Raw genomic sequence first — 23,298 nt, 5'->3', positions numbered from 1 at the left:
CTTACAAGCCAATGAGGCGATCACTATCAAAACGGTGCGTGTATACTTTGATTGACAGCTACACCAGCAGACAGCAAGGGTCGGGGACGGGCCTTAGATATCCTAATAGCCAATGAAAATACCTTTCTGACGATATCCAGCATGTCGAACAACGTCTCACGTGTGGTTGAGAGAACAAATGCGCAAGGGGTGTGCGTAAACTAGCAGGCTCTTCCCCAGAGTCAGAAGACCCTGAGACCCTGGCAAACACAGCGGATTCAATGAATCAGACGACAATAGCAGAATTCAAACCCTGAATCGCAGTTTTCTAAAAAAAAACATAGTAGCGTTTCGGTTTTCTATTTTTCGGCTGCTTTGTATAAGATGGCTTGTGCATATACACAATGTAATTACACTAAAATAATATTGATATTCGATTTCTGCGGACTCTTATGAACATTTCAAACTCACTTCCGTTTCATTCAAACTCACTTCTGTTTCACTCAAACTCACTTCCGTTTCATTCAAACTATTAAACTGCTTTTACATGTAAGTATGAGAGTGTATAGTCGTGTATGTGAGAGAGTATAGTAGTGTATGTGAGAGAGAATAGTAGTGTATGTGAGAGGGTATAGTAGTGTATGTAAGAGAGTATAGTAGTGTATGTAAGAGAGTATAGTAGTGTATGTGAGAGAGAGTAGTAGTGTATGTGAGAGAGTATTTAGTGTATGTGAGAGAGTATAATAGTGTATGTGAGAGAGTATAATAGTGTGTGTAAGACCAAGTATGAATTCTGTCCCAGACGGCCCCTCATAGCTTTGTATTATGTACGTTTATCTGTATGTTTCCGATGCCCGTGCGGCCAGTGAAGTAAGAGTCGGATGACAGTCACTTTGGTGGCATGTGTGATTCTGAGGATCTAGCTTGATCAGACAGTTTGTTCCTTCAACCCCCATTCATGTATTGCATTAGCAACACCTAGGAAGCTGAGTGATACATGCATGGTAAAACGTCCTGGTGCTGCAATACAATACAATATATCAGCACTCATGATGGATTGCCTCTTGTCCTCCTGTATAGAAATATGTTGGTCTCCGCGTCGACCGTTAATTACAACCGAGAGATGTGGCTGTGTTTTTATCTCTTCTTCTCAGCAGTTGATCAAAACACTGATTGTTTGGAGAGTCACGTCACACCTTAAGGCAAGGTCTGCCGCTAAAGGCAAAGTGGCCTCGGCCGTGCATTCCTGATCAGCCTCTCCTGCTCCCTAAAACCAGGGCAGCTAATTGGGCCGGCGTGGCGCCATCTCGCCTGCAACAGGACTGCATGTAGCAGGATTATGGTACAAATTCGGTTTTTCAAATTTCATTAGCCAAGGTTTTTTCACTTGGTCAGGAGAGAGGTAACACAGAGAAGAAGTTGAGGAGGATAAGGAGAAAATAGAATACACAGAAAATCAGAAGAGAAGAAAAACGGCAGTGGCAATTTCACTGTAGAGAACATCAAAATGTAAACAGTGGTTGGATTCAGTGTAGAGAACATCAATGTGTAACAACAGTGGTTGGATTCACTGTAGAGAACATCAATGTGTAAACAGTGGTTGGATTCAGTGTAGAGAACATCAATGTGTAAACAGTGGTTGGACTCGTGGAGGGGGAGGCTGGTGAGGACAAACACTGCGTGGGTAATCGGCTGTCAATTCTGTCGCCTTCAATTTCCGAAGGCGGGATTCTGTAATGAGATTAAATTGACCCCTTTTTCTCTCGGACCGAGGGGATCTGGCCATGCCTGAAAGGGTTAATCTTTGCGCCCATTTAATTCCCCGTTAATTAGAAAACTTTAATTAGAAAATATCTGAATTGTAATTACGTTATGGCCTAAAAACTGCTGGAGCTGAAAATTTATCCAGTGGCGAACATGTGTGTCATTGGCCGATCCGGTCACTTGGGAGAGTCAGGTGTGTGTGGGTGTGTGTGTGTGTGTGTGTGTCTCTGTGCGTCTGTGTTTATCTGTGTGTGTGTGTGTGTGTGTGTGTGTGTGTGTGTGTGTATCTCTGTGTGTGAGTGTGTGTGTGTGTGTGTGTGTGTGTGTGTGTGTGTGTGTGTGTGTGTGTGTGTGTGTGTGTGTGTGTGTGTGTGTGTGTGTGTGTGTGTGTGTGTGTGTGTGTGTGTGTGTGTGGGGGGGTGTTAAGCCGCTGCCTAAACATCACTCAGCCAGGTTCAACATCTGACTGTCAATTAGAATGAAGATTTAGAAGAACAAAAAAAGAGGAGATTGAGATAAATAAAGAAGGAACTTTCTGTGTGCCTCTAATAGAGAGTTAATATTAACCAGCTAGTATGACCGATCCAGGGACCCTTACAGAGTCAGCTAGCACGAGAGATCCACATACCATCACAGATCAAGTTAACACAAGAGATCCACATACCATCACAGATCAAGTTAACACAAGAGATCCACATACCATCACAGATCAAGTTAACACAAGAGATCCACATACCATCACAGATCAAGTTAACACAAGAGATCCACATACCATTACAGATCAAGTTAACACAAGAGATCCACACACCATCAGAGATCAAGCTAGTATGAAAGGAAAGTGGTTTACCATGAAGGGAAGGAAAAGATTCATATTTTAAGAGCCATAGTTCTTTAAAGAAAAGAAATGGGTAGGACATGAATTCTGGAGTGAAAATCGTGATCATCTACAGAAGAAGAAACAGATAGAGAGACAGACAGAAAGATAGATAGATAAACAGAATGATATAAATTAGGGAACTAGGCATGACACCATGGAAATGGTTGCCAACACAACCTCTGACTATAATGGCGGATGGCGATCTTACTGGAAATAGTCTGCTCATTTATAAATGTCAATCATGCAAAACATCATTGACATTTATAAATGTGTGCAAGAATGAACGTCAACTCAAACTACTTTGGCAGGGTTGTTTAGATGTAAGATGAACTGAGTGTAGATTATTCTAATTTCTCTCTTGCAGTCCAAGACAAAAAGTCCATTCCTTTTCTATGGGCCTTTGTTCTTACAGACCTTTATAATTACATTCGGGTACTTTATTCAACAGTTCAAAATGATGGGTTATTGTTGATTACTCACAGGGCGCTATAGTTGCCGTTTAGCTAAGCACAGTCAAAAAATGCCTGGCTACCTGACACAATCAGTTTGGTGCAAAAGTTCCAGAAAGAAATGCCATTACCATGGCAACACCCGACTCTTGGTGAGGAACAAAGGGATACACAGGATAACCCAAAAAACAGACACTTTAATGAACAAGCACACACACACACACACACACACACACACACACACACACACACACACACACACACACACACACACACACACACACACACACACACACAGTCTAGGTCGATTAAACAGATTGAAACAACGATGGACTTCTCCCCACCTCACCTCCACCCTGTGACCACCTCGCCTCCCGTGCTGGGTCCCTAATGAGCCCACAGGCCAGACGGAGGTAACTGTCCCCCCAATCCCTCCAAAATTGAGAGAAAAATAAAAGAGAGAGAGAGAAAGAACCAACGACTGGACAAACAAACAAAGAAAATGGAAGAATGAGAGAGCTAGAGTTGATGAAACAATGACAACAAATTATTATTGTTTTTTTTTTTTTAATTAATGAAGAAGAATTAACGAACCGATGGCTACAATAATGAAGGTAAGTAAGAAAGAAACAAACAAAGAAAGGATGGAGAGGGAACGAGCCACAGAGAGAGAGAGGCGCCCCCCCCCCCCCCCCCCCCCCCCCCCCATTCCTAATCCACCATCAGCCCCCCACAGGTCCTCAGCAGGACAAATGGTGCCTGAGAGCAGCTACTCAGCAGCCTTGCTTTTGATCCGTCTCTCCCGTCTCTCTGGAACTTGGCTTTCTCACACAGGCTTGGGTTAGATTGAGGAGGGACGAAGAAGGAGCAGGTTCATAAAGAGAAAAGTTTCCTGATTTACCATATGCCAGTAAAAAAGATAGAGAGAGAGAGAGAGAGAGAGAGAGAGAGAGAGAGAGAGAGAGAGAGAGAAGGAAAAGGGTGCTTTGCCTGGAAATTACAGAGCAGATGTTGTGAGTGCATTGCCAGACAGTTAGTGTGCCAGGATGTCACGCCGCCGTGACGCTAGGTGCCTCCTGAGAGCAACCCACTGCTGCACGCTTCACACAGCAGCTAGCTAGCTAGCGTCTCATTCATCCCACACCGCAGGAACAGTAAGCCAAGAATGCAAGCTATAAGATCAAGTGTACCACACGTGATACTGAAGTTCAAGATAGGGAAGTTAAATGTAGAATTAGACTCAGATTTTATATGTATAGCTAAAGGTTTCTTTGAAATTATGGACTTACGTTTTGGACTTTTGGTTGGCTTTATTATTTTATGGCATTTGATTAAATTACATTCTGACGTTTGATATTTTGTGATTCTTACCAAAAGAGGCAATCGTGTTTCAAGATATTTGTCAAAATTGGAATGAAATGGTGAATAGTGTTCACTCAGACAAGGGGCACTAGTTTGTATCAAGGATAAACTAAAATAACACCGCAGCAGGAACAGATACTAACATATTCAAATTAGTTCCAGTCTATGGGTGCGTGTGTGTCTGCGTGTGTGCACGTGTGCATGTTTATGTGCACGTGTTTATGGGTTTGAATGTTTGTGATTGCAATATAGGTTTGCGTGTGTGTGTGCATGCGTGTGTATCTTTATGTTTGTTTGCATGTGTTTCTGTGTGTATGTCTGTGTGTTTGTGTGTATGTATATGTGCGTGTGTTTGCAGTGTGTGTTAATGTGTGTGAGGGTTTTGCATCTGCATGTGATTTTGCCTGTGTGTGTTTGTTTGCAGTATGTGTGTTAATGTGAGAGTGTGTGTGTGTGTGTGTGTGTGTGTGTGTGTGTGCGTGTGTGTGTGTATGTGTGTGGTTGCAGTATGTGTGTATGTGTGGTGTGATGTGTGTGTGTCTGTGTCTGTGTGTGTGTGTGTGTGTGTGTGTGTGTGTGTGTGTGTGTCTTGTGTGTCTGTGTGTGTGTGTGTGTGTGTGTGTGTGTGTGTGTGTGTGTGTGTGTGTGTGTGTGTGTGTGTGTGTGTGTGCGTGTGTGTGTGCGTGACAACGGCACATGGCTGGCTGGCTGACTGATCCGATCACAGGGCACCGCTGCATCTGGCTCTGGTGATAAGGTGCGGGTTCACCCTGGGTCTCCTCTGTCCCTGGTGGCTTCCCCGCAGCGGGAACACAGCAACACGATCCTTGTAATGCTTCAGAGACCCACTTTGATATCTAGGCCTCCCAGATACACAATATGATACAGCAATACCTCGTCTCGTCCCCTCACATCCTTACACCAGCACAAACGCTGTCTGGTATTTCAAGAACAAATTCCTTGTTAAAGTAACAAGAGATGAATCCCGGAGAGTTTACATCCACTCTTGTTCAGTGAAATAGCCAATTAAGGAAATATAGCGGTTAGATAGTGCTGGGTACTAAATATAATAAGGGTTTTTAACACCAGTTGCTAGTGATGTGTTATTTTCAATCGGGAAACTCATCGTAGTTGCAATGATTCTTATAATGTGGTGATAACAAGCATCCTTCATTAACTGGTTTTAATTAAAGATCCAAAGATTTGTATTAATTGGTCGCTTCTATATGGATTTATACATTACACATCCCCACTGAGAGTGTGATCTCTGATTTGAATCATTAGGAGGCGGGATGTATTAGTAGTACTACAGAAGTTGTCGTACTGCTCTCCAGCTTTCACACACACTTGACTACATACACGGAAACACATACAGACGTATGCACACGCACACGTGAACGCAGACACACAGTCGGACTGTGCCGACTTTCGTGGTGTTCCCCGCTTTGTTGCTCAACAGCACACACACGCACGCAGGCCAGACACACACACTTTGCTTCCTGTGTTGTTTACGAACTCTACAGGGATTGTAGTCAGCCGTGGCCGTGGCGCATCTTCTGAGCGGTATGAAGATGAAGACAACTCCTTGGGGTGCAACGGTTCATCCAGACCCAGACACCAGAGCTACTTGAGCATTCGCCGCTCGTCCGTGACTCTGGACTGACCACAGGCTGCTCATCTCCGCAGAGTGCCTATCCCCCCACCCCCCCACCCCCCTGTCTGAGGTGTCCGCTGATGTGACAGGATCCCCTCCCCCTGACCCACCACCTCACCGATAACCCCAACAAATAAACACAGAACTTCTTCTCATTAGGAAAGTACTGAACTTCTTGAACTGAGCCCCCCGGCACCTAAGAATCCCTCAGGATCCCAAAGTGCGGCGCAGCCTCTTTTTTTTTTTCACAGAACCATTAATTAACCTTTATAGTGGCCGTGTTTTTACTAAAAGGGATCAAAGGTACTGGTGGAAAAAAAGCGACAACAATTTGTATGCAGTTGATAGGATTGCACTGCTGTTAGCTGCCATCTGCCCAGAGCGAGCCTTATGGATGTAGTATATACCCCATAACCTCTGGTCGGCCAGCTAAAATAGACATCACAAACGGCCGTAGACAACGAAGGTATTCACATTTAAAGGGGATACGTGAATCATTTAATTATTTCATGAATTTTATATCATTAAACCAAATGAGATAAGGCGCTTTGTCTTGTGTGTTAGGATGACAATACAGGTAGCCATCTTTTCTGTACCCTTTCATAACCAAGCTCCTCTAATCCTCGGCACCCAGACTATGGAACTCTCTCCCCCAACACATAAGTCAGATTCCATCACAACATTCAAATCCAAACTCAAAACCCACCTGTTCAAACTGGCATACTCACTCTGACTGGTCACTGTGACCTAGACTTTATTCTTTATCCTTATTGTTGTTGTTATTTATTTTTTTTTTACTCTATGTTATTGTGACCTTGGTTGACTTGAAAGGCGCCAAAAATAAAATGTATTTTTATTATTATCCTTAGTAAGCTACTCAATGGAAAGAATACTGTAAACATACACATGCAGCTCAGACCGGCATTATGCATCAGCAGCATCAGACAATTTTGCAGCCAGACTCTGCAAGCTTTCCACCAGCCATCGGGTCAACACTACGAATCGATAATCGATGGAGCCAAGTCCACAATTCTTTAGGATCACTGTGTATGAAGGCCACGACCCCTGACCTGGTTTTGATCCCTCGTCCACGGAGCCGTTGTAGACCTGGTTCTGGAACTCGGGCCTGTTGTCGTTCATGTCGATGACGTAGATGTAGAGGTCTATAGGGTTCTCCACCTGGTTCCCGTTCATGTCCACCGCGTGCGCTCGAAGCTGCAGAACAACAAGGAACATAAACATACTGTCAATGCGCGTTCAAACCCCAGACTCATACATAGACAATAACATTATAGAATTAGATGGATTCATCCCTAAAAGACCTGATGACATAGCCAGCCCTCCCAAATTTGGTTAGAATAACTCATGCCCCCCACAGACCTAGGGGCGGTCAGCAGCCTGTTCCCGGCTCAAAAAGGATCAATGATACTTGCCGGACTGCGCCATGCGTGTGTGGCGCATTGCACGCCACGCACGCCCAGGGTATTTAGAGCAGTTGAGCTATGAGCCAGGGCAAGGATTATAATTCAATGTTGGTTCACGCCAGTCTTGCAGTGTTCACGCACGGCCATAATAAGGTTGCATCTTGCATAGGGTTGCAAGTGCAGGGCTGCAGGCAGTCATTTGTTCATGTGTTGGATCCCAGCTCTCATTTCTAAGTGTTCGTTGAGCCTGTGTTTGATAAATCTTTGATATTCTGTCCTCGATTTAGCTTTTCCCCCTCGCGATAATACAGCAATCCCCCCTTCTATCCCGTCACCCTGGGCCCCTCCTGCGCATCCCACTTTGGGAAACACTAATTAAGTGACATTTGGAAGAAGAACAGGCACACACACCGTGCTGCTTTTTCAGAGGAAATGCAGAGCTCTATGAAAAACAAGGGGCGACATACTCCTGTACTGACAACCACGTCTGGTTCAGGGGGGCTCAGACAGAACGACATTAACATCCCTCCTCGAGACGGCTCCACGCAGAGAGAAACAACTCCGGCTCGGGAGGCGAGAACACCATCCGGGCGTCTTAATTGAAAACGAGGGGATGGCAGGTTCTGTACGTGCCGCCGCCGAACGGGAAGAGCTCGATTACAGCTCAGCCTCGCCGAACTGTTAATTGGCGACCGCGTGTGATTGGCAAACGCTGCGTCTCCCCCTCGCACACGCTCAGGGCGGCGGAGGCACACGCATCCTGTTAGCACCTTGAACCAGGGCCACCGCCAACGCTGAGAACCATGGGTTGAAAAGGGGGGGGGGGGGGGGGGGATCAAAAGTTGCAAAGTGTTTAGTTGGAGTAAAACTACACTTCTTGAGAGGTGAGCATGAGGGCTTGGGGGGGAGGGGGAGAGGGGGGAGGGGGGGTGGGAGAAGCACCAGAAAAGGTACCCGCCTCGCAGGCAGGATTAGCAGGAGTCCTGTTGCTGTGGAAAAGTTTGTCTCTCTAGTTGCTAGGGAAGATAGCCAGACATTTGTTTGGGTTCTCTCTGTCGGTGATGAGGCATTCTTGGAAGGTACACGTCATGTGTGAAACAACAGCGAGACAACAGTGTCTGTTTGTCTGTGTGTGTGCGTGTGTATGCGTGTGCAGACAGGGCCAACAAATGAATGTGTGAGACGATGGGGGAGGAGGAGGAGGAGGAGGAGGAGGAGAACAGGAGGGCCAAGAAGAAAGGAAGGAGGAGGAGACGATGTAAATGAGAGCACAATTCATAGGGCCCCCAAAGGCCCTATGGAGTTGAATTGTGTGCGTGTGCGGTGTGTATGTGCCCATGTGTGTGTGTGTGTGTGTGTGTGTCTGTGTGTGTATTTGTACATGGGAAGCAGGGACTGCGGCAGTGGTCGGGGGGGGGGGGATCTTTAATGGGCAAAGAGTGACAAAAGCCATCACCCTCTACAACTCGGATGCATAACAAATCCAGCTATGGCTCTGTAGAGAAGAGGACCCCTCCCCCCTCCCCCCTCCCCCCCACCCGCTGAGCCATGCTAATGATATCTCTCGAAAAACCCAAAAAGGCCCCGCGACTCAAGCCACACAACCCACCCACCCGCGGCGTCACGCTGGGCGGCAGTTTGCCTGTTCAGAGAGCTCCCGGTCCCGGTGAATACGCTGTTGACTAATGACTCACAGCTTGGTTTACAAGGCGGCAGCAACCACAGAGAGTGAGTCAGGAGGGTGAGGAATCTCTCTCTCTCTCTCTCTCTCTCTCTCTCTCTCTCTCTCTCTCTCTCTCTCTCTCTCTCTCTCTCTCTCTCTCTCTCTCTCTCTCTCTCTCTCTCTCTCTCTCTCTCTCTCTCTCTCTCTCTCTCTCTCTCTCTCTCTCTCTCTCATTCTCTCTCTCCTTTTTCTGTGTCTCTTCCTCGCCGGCTGGCGATCACGTACGAGGTGACCAGATCTTTTGGGCGCCGGGGACCATTGTCTTGGACAGAGTCTATGTGCCACTTCATTCATCGTGCTGGCGAATTCATTAGAAAACAGCTACACAGAGAGCTGGGTTGCAAGGCGTCCAAGGGCCTCCGCAGTAACTTTTGCAGACTTTTCCTTTTTGCCAAGACAGGCCAAGACACGCTCGCTTTGAGGGCACATGAAAAACTTGTCAACAAAGACTTAGATACATGTTTAGTTTACACATAATGAGAAATGCGACAGGCAAACAAGGAGAGGAAGCTAGAAGCAAACACGCTGTTGATCAGAACAGCTCACTTTAAGTAACTTAATGATCCTCAAGATGCTGGCTGCTCATAGGCTGGCGCAGAGCAAACAGGCATGCAGGGAGAGGAACACATTGAAGCCCGCTCCAAATCTGTTTCCTCAGCTGTGGATTTGGCAATGGGGGGGAGATTTGGAGGGACGAGTCAACACAGATTTTGGTGATTGCAACCCTGCATCAGAATTACCTGTTTGTATTTTCGTCTGTGTGTGTGTTTGTTTGTGTATGTGTGTGTGCGTGTGAGTGCATGCTGTGGTAAGCGTGGTTAGTTAAACCAGGTTTGAGGCTTAGCATGTTCGACCAGGCCAGGCTAATGAATAGGGACCACAGGCCAAGTCATACCCATCCCCGTTTCTATCTGTAGTTACACCAGAGCCATGCGCAAAACCCACTTGCTCACCAACACAAACAAATTAACAAACATTAACAAAAGTGTCAGATAAAAGTCTGACACAATCTGCCCTATCTCACATCTCTCTCTCTCTCTCTCTCTCTCTCTCTCTCTCTATGGCACTTTCTCTCCTGCTATGGCTCTTCCTCCCACTCGAAGATAGTCTGTCAAAAACCTTCAGCCTCGCCTCTCTTCTCCAGTTGAGCCTGCAACTAACAAGCAAACTTTTGCCCACAAGAGCCACAAAGTGCTTGCAACCTTCCGTCAACCTAAAAGCAAAAAGTATAAAACAACAGTCTGATTTCCCCCGCGCCGCCTTGCGCCAAGGGTTCCCCTGAGGTAAATTACACAACGTGTCACGAGCAGGACGAGCGGGGCTCCTCTGCTCTCTGTGTCTCGGGTTGCTTCAGTAACAGCTTTGTGTCGAACGGGAAGTGTTTACCGGAGACCTGAGCTTCTTCTCCTCAGCGGACAGATAACCTGCCGGCTCCAGCCGCCCCCCGAAGGCCCCGCTCTCTGAGAGGTACCGCTGTGTAGGTGTGGAGCGCCACTCTTTAAAGTATCATTACAGATGAACAACAATAAGAAGTGCTGAGGCACGGGGCTCCCACACACAGCATGCGTTCAGACACATACACAGACGAAGACACACACACACACACACACGCACACACGCACGCACACAAACTAGAAACACCAAATACAGACACACAGGCAGGAACTCAGCAGGACAGATGAAACAGAGATGAACGATGGTCTTCAAGAACACTTTAAGAGCCACCTCGTTTATCTAATTCGACCAAAGCACCCGCATATAGAAACGTGTCACTTAAACGACCGACCGGAACTCTTTGTGGATGCGTTCTACCGCATGTGTGTGTGTGTGTGTGTGTCTTCGGTGCGGTTTACCGGTGTGCTCGCTGCAGTGCTGCCACGAGCCAGGGCAGAGCGTATCTAAGAGGTTTCTAAGAGGTACGATTTAGCTTTCCTATGAGCTGAGCAGGGACGGGGCGCCGATGCATCGGGACGATAAGCCGCTGGCTACGGCCCGAGCCTCGGTCGGCGGAGACGTGAATCCTCTTCTTGCACACTTAACTAAAAGCGTGCAACACAACTGAACGCGCATCAAATTGAAGCTGCCGTTCGCTAGGAGAGGTCCTGTGTGATTTGCATGTGTAATTCACTGCTGCTAGCCCACGGGCTGCCGTATCCCCCCCGTCCCAGCGGTGGTGAACCCAACCCTGGCTGTGATTAGCTGAGCTGCCGGGAGGGCTGGCTGGCTGGCTGTGGGGGCTGCTCTGGCTGGTTTGGTGGTTGAAGGTCTGTGTTGGTGGGCAGGGATGCGGGGATAACTAGGGCAGCGCTCCAAGCCTGCCCTTTACACTGGCCAGCTGCGCGGTTCACAGGGGTGGGCACTGAAGTTAGCGCTATCAAAATGTAGCGCAAGCTAGCTGCAGGCATAGGAGTACTGAGAGACAGGGAGGGAGGGGGAGAGAGAGAAAGGGAGAGGGATGGAGTGGTGTGGGAGAAAGAGAGAGAGAGAGAGAGAGAGAGAGAGAGAGAGAGAGAGAGAGAGAGAATTTAAGAGAGAACAGCAATGAGAGAAGGAGAGAAAGCAGAAAAGAGGGACCGGGGGAGACACAGAGAAAGAGAGATAGACAAAGACCAATGGCTGCCCACATGCTATCATACTCCACATGAATGTACACACACACAGACAAACACACAGACATGAAACGCCTCTTCCCATTAGTTCTGAGTACTTTCAACATTTTCCGACTCTGCTGTCTCTCTTCTTCTCTGAGTGTTTTATTCCCCTCCTTCTCTTCTTTTCATTTCCACCCTCTACATCCTGTGTGGCTTTTTGCAGGTAAACCTCCATCTAATTGACAGATGGAGTGGCAGTGAAAAATCTGCGCTTCGTCAAGGCAATCTCTCTCTTTTTTCTCTCGATATCTCCTTCTCTCTCTCTCTCTTCATCTTCCATTCCCTCTCTATTAAGCTCTCTGGCACTTTCTCTTCCTCTCTCTCTTTCTCTTCATCCCCCTCTCTATGTCTCTCTCTCTGTCACTCTCTCTCTGTGTCACTCTCTCTCTCTCTCTGTCTCTATCTCTGTCTCTCTGTCACTCTCTCTCTCTCTCTCTCTCTCGGGGAGCCGGTTGGGCTTTGAAGGGAGACGTGTGCCTGAGCAGAATGTACTCAGACTTATGGGATTTATTTGGAAGGACACACACGCTCACATGCAGACAGGTGCACGGCGAAGATAGGTGGGGAGGGGGATAATAATGAAGGGGTAACGTTTCGATGAGGACGCACTGGGAAGACAGACAGGCACACTGACTGACAGATGGATTGACAAACATACATACATACAGACAGACAGACTGACCAGCAGAAAGGTAAACTGACTGACAAAAGGAAGTCTGAGAGACAGACAGGTAGACTGATGGACAGACACACAGAAAGGAAGACTGACCGACAGAATGGTCAACTGACTGACAGTCAGGTAGTCTGACAGACATACAGGTAGACTGATGGATAGACAGTAAATTCAGGTTGTGTGATAGGCATACAGGTGGACTGATGGACAGACAGACAGACAGACAGACAGACAGACAGACAGACAGACAGACAGACAGACAGAAGGGGTAGACTAAGTGACAGATGGATGGACACTGGACAGACAGAGTGAGACAAACAGACAGTCAATCAGAAAGGAGGACAGACAGACAGACAGACAGACAGATAGGCAGACAGACAGACGTCTGAAACTCAGACTTGTAAACTGACAGAAACGACAGATGGACAGACTGCTAGAAGGAGAGCGGAGGAATACAATTATTTTTGAGAGATAATAATAATAAAACAGAGACGGGCAACTTGGCATCAAACATTTAATGAGGAGCCAACAGACAAGCACAAGCAGGCGGCAGTAGCTCAGGAGGTAGAGCGGGTTGACTGGTAACTGCGAGGTTGCTAGTTCGTGTCGAGTGTCCCTGAGCAAGGCACATTACCCTGACTGCTCCCGACGAGCTGGCTATCGCCTTGCATGGCTGACACCGCTGTCGGTGTGTGAAGATGTGCATGATTTGGTGAATGTTAGTCAGGCGATATTGTTTTGGATAAAGTTCTATATAAATGCAGTTCATTCACCATTTAAAGGACTACCCGAAGTACGCGGACGGACGGACGGACGGACGGACGGACGGACGGACGGACGGACGGACGGACAGACAGACAGACAGACAGGTGCTTACATGGTAGGAGGCCCTCTCCTCCCGGTCCAGGGGTTTGGTGACGAACATCTTCCCATTGACGGGGTCTATGCTGTAGATGTCGCTGGGAGGCTGGTCGGCCCCGGCCCCGGTGATGCTGTAGCGAATCCCCACCGTCACGTCCTGGTCCGAGCGGATCTGAGGAACACCAGACAACAGGCTTTAGCCACTGGACCAAGACACCAACACAGAGGCCCACGAGAACACACAGAAATGCACGCAAACACACACACACACCAACACAAACACACACACGCACGCTAACACACACACATGCATGCAAACACACACAGCCGCGAACATGCACACACACACACACACACACACACACACACACACACACACACACACACACACACACACACACACACACACACACACACACACAGTATCGTGGCAATCGTGGAAATCGTTGTTTTGCCGCTATCCCTTTGATTAAGTTATGATATTGGTTAAATATAGAAGAAGAAGAAAGAAGTTGAAAAGTTCCAGGAATAAACGTGGGCGGTACAACTGATTGTATGTTTTCATATGAATGTCAATGCTCTTCCAGTGGAATATATTAACCCTACTGCCCAACTCTCTCTCTGGGTCTGCCAAGATTTTCTGTAACCATCACTTATAAAGTTTGGCCTGAGGTTGGTAGTTGAAAAATGTGTTTGCTAGTGAGTGCTTTAATCTGACCTATGTGTAGTACACCGCAGGGGTCTTTGTTACTGTAACAGAATGTGGTTCTGACATTTAACGGCATGGCTGATACAGTATTGATCTGTGGTCCTTTCTCAGTTAGCGTTGGCTGAGAAAACACAGTCAATAGTTTTATTGTACTCCTGTTTCCCTTCAAATCGCTGTGTCCATTATAATGCAGTTGATATATTGCTGCTGTTGTACAACCTTTCTTCCCCCCAACATTTCATTGTGACTTTATCATTATTTCCTTGTCTGTACAAAACAACAACATTGTGTTATGCATTTCCTCCTGTGGCACACATTTATTTTTTTATATTTGCAATTGACCATATAATAAAGCATGTAGTTGCAGTGCTTTTAATTACTGCAGTATTTCCCAGAGCTTGTTCAGCCTGCCGGGGCAGCTGGCTTTGATTAGACCTTGTAATAAATCATCTGGCTCTGCAGGGACACTTAAACTAATCTATTCTCTGTTTGTAAATCCAAATACAGTTGAAACACCCAACCTTATAATTCACCTTATATTCATTCGGTTATTTTTCTAACTGCCATAGAGTAGAGATACGTTTTCCCCCCCCCTTGAGCAGGTAGATTTGCATTCTTTTTGTTAGTATGACATTTTTTTACAAACATGGTAACAATTTCATACTACTAATGAAATGAAAAGACAAGGCTTAGGCTTTGGATTTGGGTTTGAGCAATGTGAACCTAGACTTGGGTTACATGATTTCACACCTTGAAGGATAACAAAAATCCAAGCCATTGTCAGTTAACGAGAAAATGTCCCTGCGACAAAACACTGACAATTTTTATCACCACAGTGATGTCCATCCATGGTACTTAAAAAGTGGGGACAAAATAGCCCAAACTATAATAATGATGGTTAGAAACTTTTCCTCAAAGTCTATTTCGTTTACTAGACTTAAAGGTCTGGTAAAGATGGGTTTGGATGGGTTTGTGATGTCAGGCTTTAACAGTGGAAAATAGCTTTCTTCACACATTACAGGGGAAACTCTGGATCTTTGAACTTTCTGATCCTTTCTGGGCCAAATAGCCCTTAACCATCTCCAGTCTCCGGCCCCGCCCACCAGCAACTCACACAGTGTGACTGACGTCTGTTCCGGTTGGAATTGAATCATCACCATGGTTTCATGACAAAAAAGGGACGATCACGATATAAAATGAAGGTTTTACTCTTTCCCCCAGTATCTCTCTCTCCTTTCTCATTCCTATGCAATTTTGCCTCAGAGTAGGGCAGGAGTGGAATCATGGAGGGCACCATGCGTGAAAATGAAATCACTTCTTCCGTTGAAGGGTGACAGTGGCTTTTTGCATAAACCATTTCTCTGTTTGAGCGTGATACCCTCTCTCTTAATTGCCTACAGGGTCCTAATACCCCCGCACACACGGTGTCTAGCAGCAGGAACAGCCAGTTCTCTGCAGGTCTCAGAGCTATTGGCTTAGCATTATCAATGCGCTCAGGAGTGTTTCAATGAAAACTCGCTGGTTATAATAAGCACAGCATGCTAATCAGTAACTAACGCCCAATCAGGATCAAGGGCCTGTTATTGACCCCAGGCAGCAGTTATCACAATTAGAATATGGTTATAACAAGCTGTAATGGAAAATAATACTATCTTACGATGGGGAGGATGACGTAGTAACTAAAGTGCAAAGATTCTGGGTTTGATCCCCAATGTCCAGTACAATGTCTGTATTCGCTTTAACATAGGGGTCTCTTAAAAGAGAACCATTCAAATGACCAGTATGTTATGAGTCCTTTAAATACTGGTGGTAAAACTACCGGCCACCCCTTCTGTGGCAAAACAACATGAAAGCTGAAGCGTGACCATGGGTAAGGCAGCAAAGCTGGTCCTGGAAGCAGCATCAGAAATGTAAGACATAAACCCAAACAATACACACAGATTTCCCTAGGTGCGGAATGCAACTGCCTGGATGGAAGCTCTCATTGTTTGTGCGTGTGTGTGTGTGTGTGTGTGTGTGTGTGTGTGTCTGTGTGTCTGTGTGTCTGTGTGTCTGTGTGTCTGTGTGTGTGTGTGTGTGTGTGTGTGTGTGTGTGTGTGTGTGTGCACCAAACCGTTGATAAAAAGGGCCGGTCCAGTTCAATAATTCAGGACGCCGTCATGTGAGAAAAACACACATGAAAAATGTCCACATCGACGCATGCATGCCACACACACGCACGCACGCACACACACACACACACACACACACACACACACATTTTCTTTCCCCGAGAAAAACTTGAAAAGCAACGCTGGGTGTAGTTGACACATTGGTCTGAAAGCCCCAGGAGGATGCTCGGGGGGGAGGGGGGGGGGGGAGAGGGGGCCTCTCACATGCCACAGGACAGCAGATGTCGTTTTGAATGCCGCATCAGGGGCCCCCAGAGACCAGACGCCACATCCACAGGGTCTCTTAATGAAGAGTCTTGATATCGATAAATTGAATTAATGAAGAAGCCCACTTTCCCCCCCGCCACCTCCCTGATCCTGGGACTCCCTGAGGGGGAGGCATGACGCCGTAATGATGAACACTGGTCTCTGAGTCTCTGTCTCATTTCCGTGTGTGTGTGTCTACCTTCATGTGGAATATGACAGTGTTTGGGAAGCCATCTCTCTCTCTCTCTCTCTCTCTCTCTCTCTCTCTCTCTCTCTCTCTCTCTCTCTCTCTCTCTCTCTCTCTCTCTCTCTCTCTCTCTCTCTCTCTCTCTCTCTCTCTCTCTCTCTCTCTCTCTCTCTCTCTCTCTCCCCCCCCCCCCTTTTTCTGCTCGCTCTCTCTCTCTCTCTCTCTCTCTCTCTCTCTCCCTCTCTCTCTCTCCCCCTTTTTCTGCTCGCTCTCTCTCTCTCTTTCTCTCTCAATGTAAAAGTAGTGTAGAAGGCTGATGTGTGAGAGAGGGGGGGGGTTAACAGGGCTGTCTTTCTCCATCACATCAGAGCCGGTATCAGATAAGTGACCCATTTGTAGCTCTTCCAGCCTGATTTCCCTGATTACTGACAACTGCAGCACTCCTACAGGACTAGTGATCAGACCCAAGGGACAGAGAGAAAGAGACGTAGGCAGACAGAAAGAGAGGTAGAGACATAGAAAGACAGCGAGAGAGAGAGAGAGAGAGAGAGAGAGAGAGAGAGAGAGAGAGAGAGAGAGAGAGAGAGAAGCATAAACAGACGGAGAGAGAGACATAGATAGACATAAGGGCGATAAGGGCAGAGACCCTGCAGAGGGTATGGAGAGCATCAGATAAGAAATCTTGAGTGCTGCGGGTGTAGTGGTGTGTGTGTGTGTGTGTGTGTGGGGGGGGGGAGGGGGGGGGATGGCGCTATTTAAAGGAATACATTTTTTCTTTTTGCAAAACAAGCACTAATTAGCGTACCAGGCCCGACTATTCAAATCTCCTTTAATTGCTTCAACTGTTTTTCTTTTACTTCTTTGATGAACAGCGTCCCTGCATAACCATGTGTGATGTCTACAGAGGCGTGGGAAGCACTCCCCCATTCGGGATGCTGTCAATCTGTCTCCTGTGCTTGTCCTTTCTCTGTCTCGCCTCGCCACGCCGATCGTACATTGGACGCCAATGTGACAAAATATTATGATAAAAAAACCTGGAAAGTTAGGTTGTTGGTTTTTTTCCTCTTCGTATATTATGTCATTGTTTGATGCCGTCGCAGTATCATGTTTACTCAGCCTTAAAGCAACAAGCGATCAACCAGGATGCAATTAATAGACAGCAGTGAAACCAGTCCCCACTAAGGGACACATTGGGCTACAGGCTAATGTCCTGCAATGACGATACTCTGTGGATTGTACACATTGTCCTCCCAAGCTAAAGCTTGGGTTTCGGTCTAACCTGGGGCAATAGGGTAGTGTAGTGGCTGGGGTTGTTTGACTCCCAGCCGAATAGTCCTGAGTTTGATCCCCAATGTCCGCAGCCTAACCAGGAGTCATCCTTGAGCAGTTGCCCTGCCACCATCCCCTTCCTGCTGGTCAATGGCAACCATCTAAAATTCACTGAACGTCACTTTGGATAAATGCTAAATAAAATATTTTGAAACCCTAAACCAATCTGAGGCTAGCCAATTAGTGGACGATTAATCCACGGTGTGAGTGATCCAACGTGGCAATGTTGAGGAGATTCTGACCACACACACCTCACCATGCTGACACATCAAAACCCTTTAAAGGCGCGATCAAACGCTAGTCAGGTGGCGTTTCTCACACATCTTCCCAGAGGGGTCTGCTTTAAACCGAAGGTTGAGGCGGGACATCGCTTTTGAAAAAGTGAAGGGTTTGTCGCTGGGTTGAGGGTCAGGGTTTGGCCTCCACATCAGAAACAGCCAAAAACCAAAGCAAGCTGTCAATCGCCGGGCAATGATTCAACGTTGGTGATGGAACAATGTACCGGTAATTGTACAACATACTTTGCATTTTTAATCAATGTGTCATACATAACAAAGCTGTAAACTACAGATAAGCACAAGTTAATGTGAAGGTATTAACGAAATTAAAATGTGTAACCCAATTTGGAAAACTTTTTTAAAAAAAGGCCCCCCAAGTGCTGACTTCAAACAGCCTCTGGGGTCTGCAGAGGAGCGGACGGTTTATACTTCAAGGCCAGGAATCCATCCAAGATGAGATCACATTGAACAGCTTAGAGTCACCTGTGGTCTTATCATTATATATCTTTGAGGGGTTAATTATGGGATGTGAGTAAAGCTAATCTGTAGAAGATGACCGGAGGCTACTAAAGGGTTCTTCTTAAATGTATCATGTTATGGCTCAGTGTCTATGTGTGTCGATCATTGTTGCTCATAACACATTTTCCCTCACATTATTATAAAATAAATGAATAAATTAATTAATAAATGTATATTTCTGGAACAGGGTTATTTTGTGTTAAATCAATGCTTGTTGTCGTAGCCTAAACGTTTAAAGACTGTCAGGTACGATATTGAGTTTTTGAAGTGTGAAATTGTTTCGGTGAACGCAGTAACGCATGTGGCTGGAGATTGCAGTGCAGTGGTACATTGATTGTTGCCTGCAAATGATTATATTCAGGATAAAAAATCACTACACGTGTACAAAAAACCTGTTTATGTGTATGGAAAACACAACCAATGTGATTCCTAGCATGTGTGTGTGTGTGTGTGTGTGTGTGTGTGTGTGTGTGTGTGTGTGTGTGTGTGTGTGTGTGTGTATGTAGAGGTTGGGGTTGTGTGTGTGTGTGTGTGTGTGTGTGTGTGTGTGTGTGTGTGTATGTAGAGGTTGGGGTTGTGTGTGTGTGTGTGTGTATGTAGAGGTTGGGTGTGTGTGTGTGTGTGTGTGTGTGTGTGTGTGTGTGTGTGTGTGTGTGTGTGTGTCCCTGCACTACACCCTTTGTGGATGGGTAGACCGAATGAGGGCTGTATTGCATGGGTGCACTGCATTAATCGGCATGCGTCGATAAACATTAGAATAAGAGACAGTCCAACAATCAGGCCTGTTGTAGGCGATGCTGTAGGCTCTAAGTGGGCATAAGTGTAATATATTCATATGGTTAATTGAACAACACTTGTTGTTTTGATTATGACTATTATTGTGATTGCGTCTTTGTCAAAGTTAAATCTCACAGCTGTTAGGACAACATTACCAAATCTCAATATGGCAGAAATACAAAATAAAAATAAACCTCATACCTTCTGGATCGTATCCTCGATCCAATCCCCCCTCTCTCTTGCTCCAAACTCTCTCTCTTTCTCCCCCGCTATCGCGCTCTTACTTTCTACTCTCCGGTCAAACACCTGCGTGCACATATGTTTCCTATAAAGTAATCATGTGTAATAACTACCAAGCTCTAACATCGAGTCCCCCTTACAGTATATATCTGAAAAATGATATTGCTTGAAAAAAGTGTGCTTCTGTTTGTTGTTCACTTCATTTAGCTAAACGCTCGCTCAGGTTTGTTGCCTTTTCAGGATGACAAAATATTTTGCATAAGCGATATTCATTTGTGTTGCGAAACAAACAACTTTAATTTAACTGAGATGCTTTTATGAAGGTGGGTTTTGACGTGAAGGTGGGTTTGAAATGAAGCATGAGAAAGTACATCTCTAGAGTTGTATTAGGAGTAGTCGTCGTAAGTAGTAGTCGTAATAGTAGTAGTAGTATTACACATGATAGTATAAGTAGTTAGCCTAGGAAGATCGTTCCAATCTCGCAAGTTCATATCTGCCTCGATCCCGTAGGAAGCTTTTTCAAAGAAATGTCAAATGCGAGTGAGCCTCAGTGAAATGAGTCTCAGGTCATGATGAGGCAGAAGCACAGCAGTCCACTGTATCAACAATGCTGGGCTCGATGGTGAGTGCAGCGATTCATCCGAGAAATACTGAATAACGATGTAAAAAGAGGAAAAGAAAACTACACGGAAGGTTTTGTGCGATTATAATATGTTTTTGACTTCCATCCAACCGGATCCGCAAGAGCAAATAGGGCACAAGGGTCACTCCGGCTGGTTTGAGTTTTCTTTAATAACATAAGGCCTCGGCCATGTTTGGAAATGAAATGCTACCGAGCTGTTTGTTGCTGAACGCACACATGATATCTGGATGGTCTAAGGAGGCTCATAAGCGGTGGTAATCATAGAAGCAGTGGTAGTAGTGTCATGTTTGACCCAACTGAGCGATGCCAGATGATCAGGGTTAAGAATTCTTAGAAAACATTTCTTGCTTAACATCTCCACATCAAAGAGAAAACCTTTGCACTTGTACTTCTACGGCGGAGGGAATAACTGTGGAGGTTGTGGGCCTGATCACACGGCCACATTACATCGATGGAGACCTTGCTGCATCCCAATACCTGGATCACAACGCCATCGCGCTACCTGCTCGGCTCCAGTGTCTATTTTGGTTGAACTCCAGGGACAAAGCGAAAAAGAACAAAAAAAACAAATGCTAAAAAAAAAACGCATAAAAAAAAAAAAAGATCTGTTTTGTTCCGCTTTGATCCGTCCCTGCGTTGTGTGTGTTTGTGGAGCCTTCAAAGCTGACATGCCCTGCATCTGATGGGGCGAATTCTGAGGAATTCAAATTCACCGGTAGGCCAGAGCCAGGCACAACTAACATCAGGGTACAAAATGGCAGGAGAGCAGGGAGGAGGGGGAAGGGGGGGGAGGATGAAAGAGAAGACAGAGAGGGAGGGAGGGGCAGGGAGAACGAGGGGCCAAATGAAAACAACATTTCCAATTAGAGACGAGCTGCGGGACTGCACGAGGTTCTGCAAGCCATCAAACCTTTTCTTTCTTGCGAGGTCACCCGCAAAAAAACACGAGGAATAAACACAATCTGGGCGGCCGCCGCAAAGGAACAATTGTGATTGAAAAAAATTGTCTGTTAAGCACTGCTGCACAATGATATAGAGACAGATCTCGTGTTTGAGATACGCATGTATGCAGACACACACACACACACACACACACACATACACAAACACACACAAACAGACATACTATATATAAACAGATCTCTATGCGTTCACATTTATAGATATAGAAATGCATAGACATATCTCTACATATATATATATATATATACATAGTTAAAAATAGTCAGCGAGGAGATGGGAATGGGAGAGAGCTGTGGAGGGCTCAGCTTTAATATCTCCAGTGAATGCAGCTGACTGAGCCACAGATGAGCACAGTCGTCCCTGATCCCCATAAAGAAGCCTGCGACTGGGGCCCGGCACAGAGGCAGCCCCCTCCATTATGGATCAGAAAGTGAATAGGAAATGAGCAAGCCACTCTTCCGCGGCTAAGAAATATGTTTTTCAGTTCTTTTTCCCCGTTTCTCTGTCTGTCACTGTTGTCCCTGGAGTGCATGATACCTTTTATCTACCCCATCATTTTTTCAATAGTTCCGATTTCTTTGTTTCGTTATTTGGGGCTTACTTTGTTTCTTGACTATTTCTATTTGACACATTTCATCACCTTCTTTTCCTCCTGGTGGGCTATGGATTTGTTTGGGTTGCTCGCATGCGCAGGTTTTAAAGAGGCTGCAGTCTGTGTGCATGTGTGCGTACGTGTGTGCGTGCATGCGCGTGTCTGCCGGCGCGTGTGTGCTAGCTGTCCTTGTGCTGTTTCTGACACCAGCATTGTGCTTCATCCCTCCCCGCGGTGAGTTTATTAAAAAATCCTTTCAACGCCTAAACTGCCCCTGCGGCACTTTATTTTTCCATAAGAAAATTTGACTTAAAAAAACACAGACTAATATCCCGTTCTTTACAGTGTAAACAGAAGAACGACCTTCCTTTTGGCTGCTGCACGGTCTCTAACGCCGGGAGTTTTTTGATGCGATGCACAAAAGAAAGAGACATTCCACATAGCTACGTTACATCAAAGGAGATAAAGAGGGTGCAGGAAGAAAAAAACGATTTGGAGAAGAAAAGGTGATAGCCAGCTGATATGGCCAGCGTCAGAGCAAGGTGAGTGTTTAGTATGCCACCAGAGCTAGCCCGCGGATAACCTTCGGGTGGAGCCGTCAGCCCTGCTTTTTAAACAAAGATTTGGGACTCTGAATCAGTTCTTTGGACAAACAAGTGTGTGTGTTTGTATCAAACTCATCGGATTCACCCGGGGTTTTGAGGGAGCTCTGCCACAGTTTGATGGCAAACTTCGCCCCGCTGGACACTCTGTTTACATTCAAAAAGCTAAAACGAAATGACAAAATGGAAATAACTAACAAATGCCGGCGGTTTAGATGATGCCTCACTTGGTTTTTCAAATGGAAAAAATAAAGTCAAACTGAGTTAAGTATTTTGTGTGTGGGCAATTTTTTTTTTTTTGATGCGTTACACAAATGTGCACTCAAACGCACACACACACACACACACACAAACACACACAGACAAAAATGTACACGCACTAGCACACAAACTGCTGCCGCCATCGCACGCCATTAACTAGATGAAGGAATTAAAAGCAGGATGGGGATGGCGAGGGGAAAAGGGGGCAATTAGTGGGAGAACAAATATTAATGGAAGTTAAGCAGTGACTCACAAACCCAATTACTATATTCAGCAGGCGATTTAGTCTAGCCCTGCGAGGAGCCCGTTGGAAGGTACCGCCGCGCCCCCCCTCCGCCCCCCCCCCCCCCCCCCCCCCCCCCCC

At 46.2% G+C, this 23,298-nt stretch overlaps 1 protein-coding gene across 2 annotated transcripts in view; it reads right to left on the bottom strand.

Annotated features, from left to right (window-relative positions):
• cdh4 (cadherin 4, type 1, R-cadherin (retinal)) overlaps window positions 1–23,298 on the bottom strand; it is a 203,263-nt gene that overhangs the window by 38,727 nt on the left and 141,238 nt on the right. For both annotated transcript variants that reach the window (XM_030374198.1, XM_030374199.1), the window contains exons 6-7: window positions 13,434–13,589; window positions 7,156–7,300 (exon numbers count right to left, since the gene is read on the bottom strand). In XM_030374198.1, coding sequence (XP_030230058.1) covers window positions 7,156–7,300; window positions 13,434–13,589 — 301 coding nt within the window. The remainder of the gene's footprint in view (window positions 1–7,155; window positions 7,301–13,433; window positions 13,590–23,298) is intronic.

Source organism: Gadus morhua, chromosome 13 (genome assembly GCF_902167405.1).
Source record: "Gadus morhua chromosome 13, gadMor3.0, whole genome shotgun sequence".
NCBI lineage: Eukaryota > Metazoa > Chordata > Actinopteri > Gadiformes > Gadidae > Gadus > Gadus morhua.
Note: the sequence above shows the minus strand (reverse complement) of the source record. Positions and strands in the feature narration are given on the sequence as shown.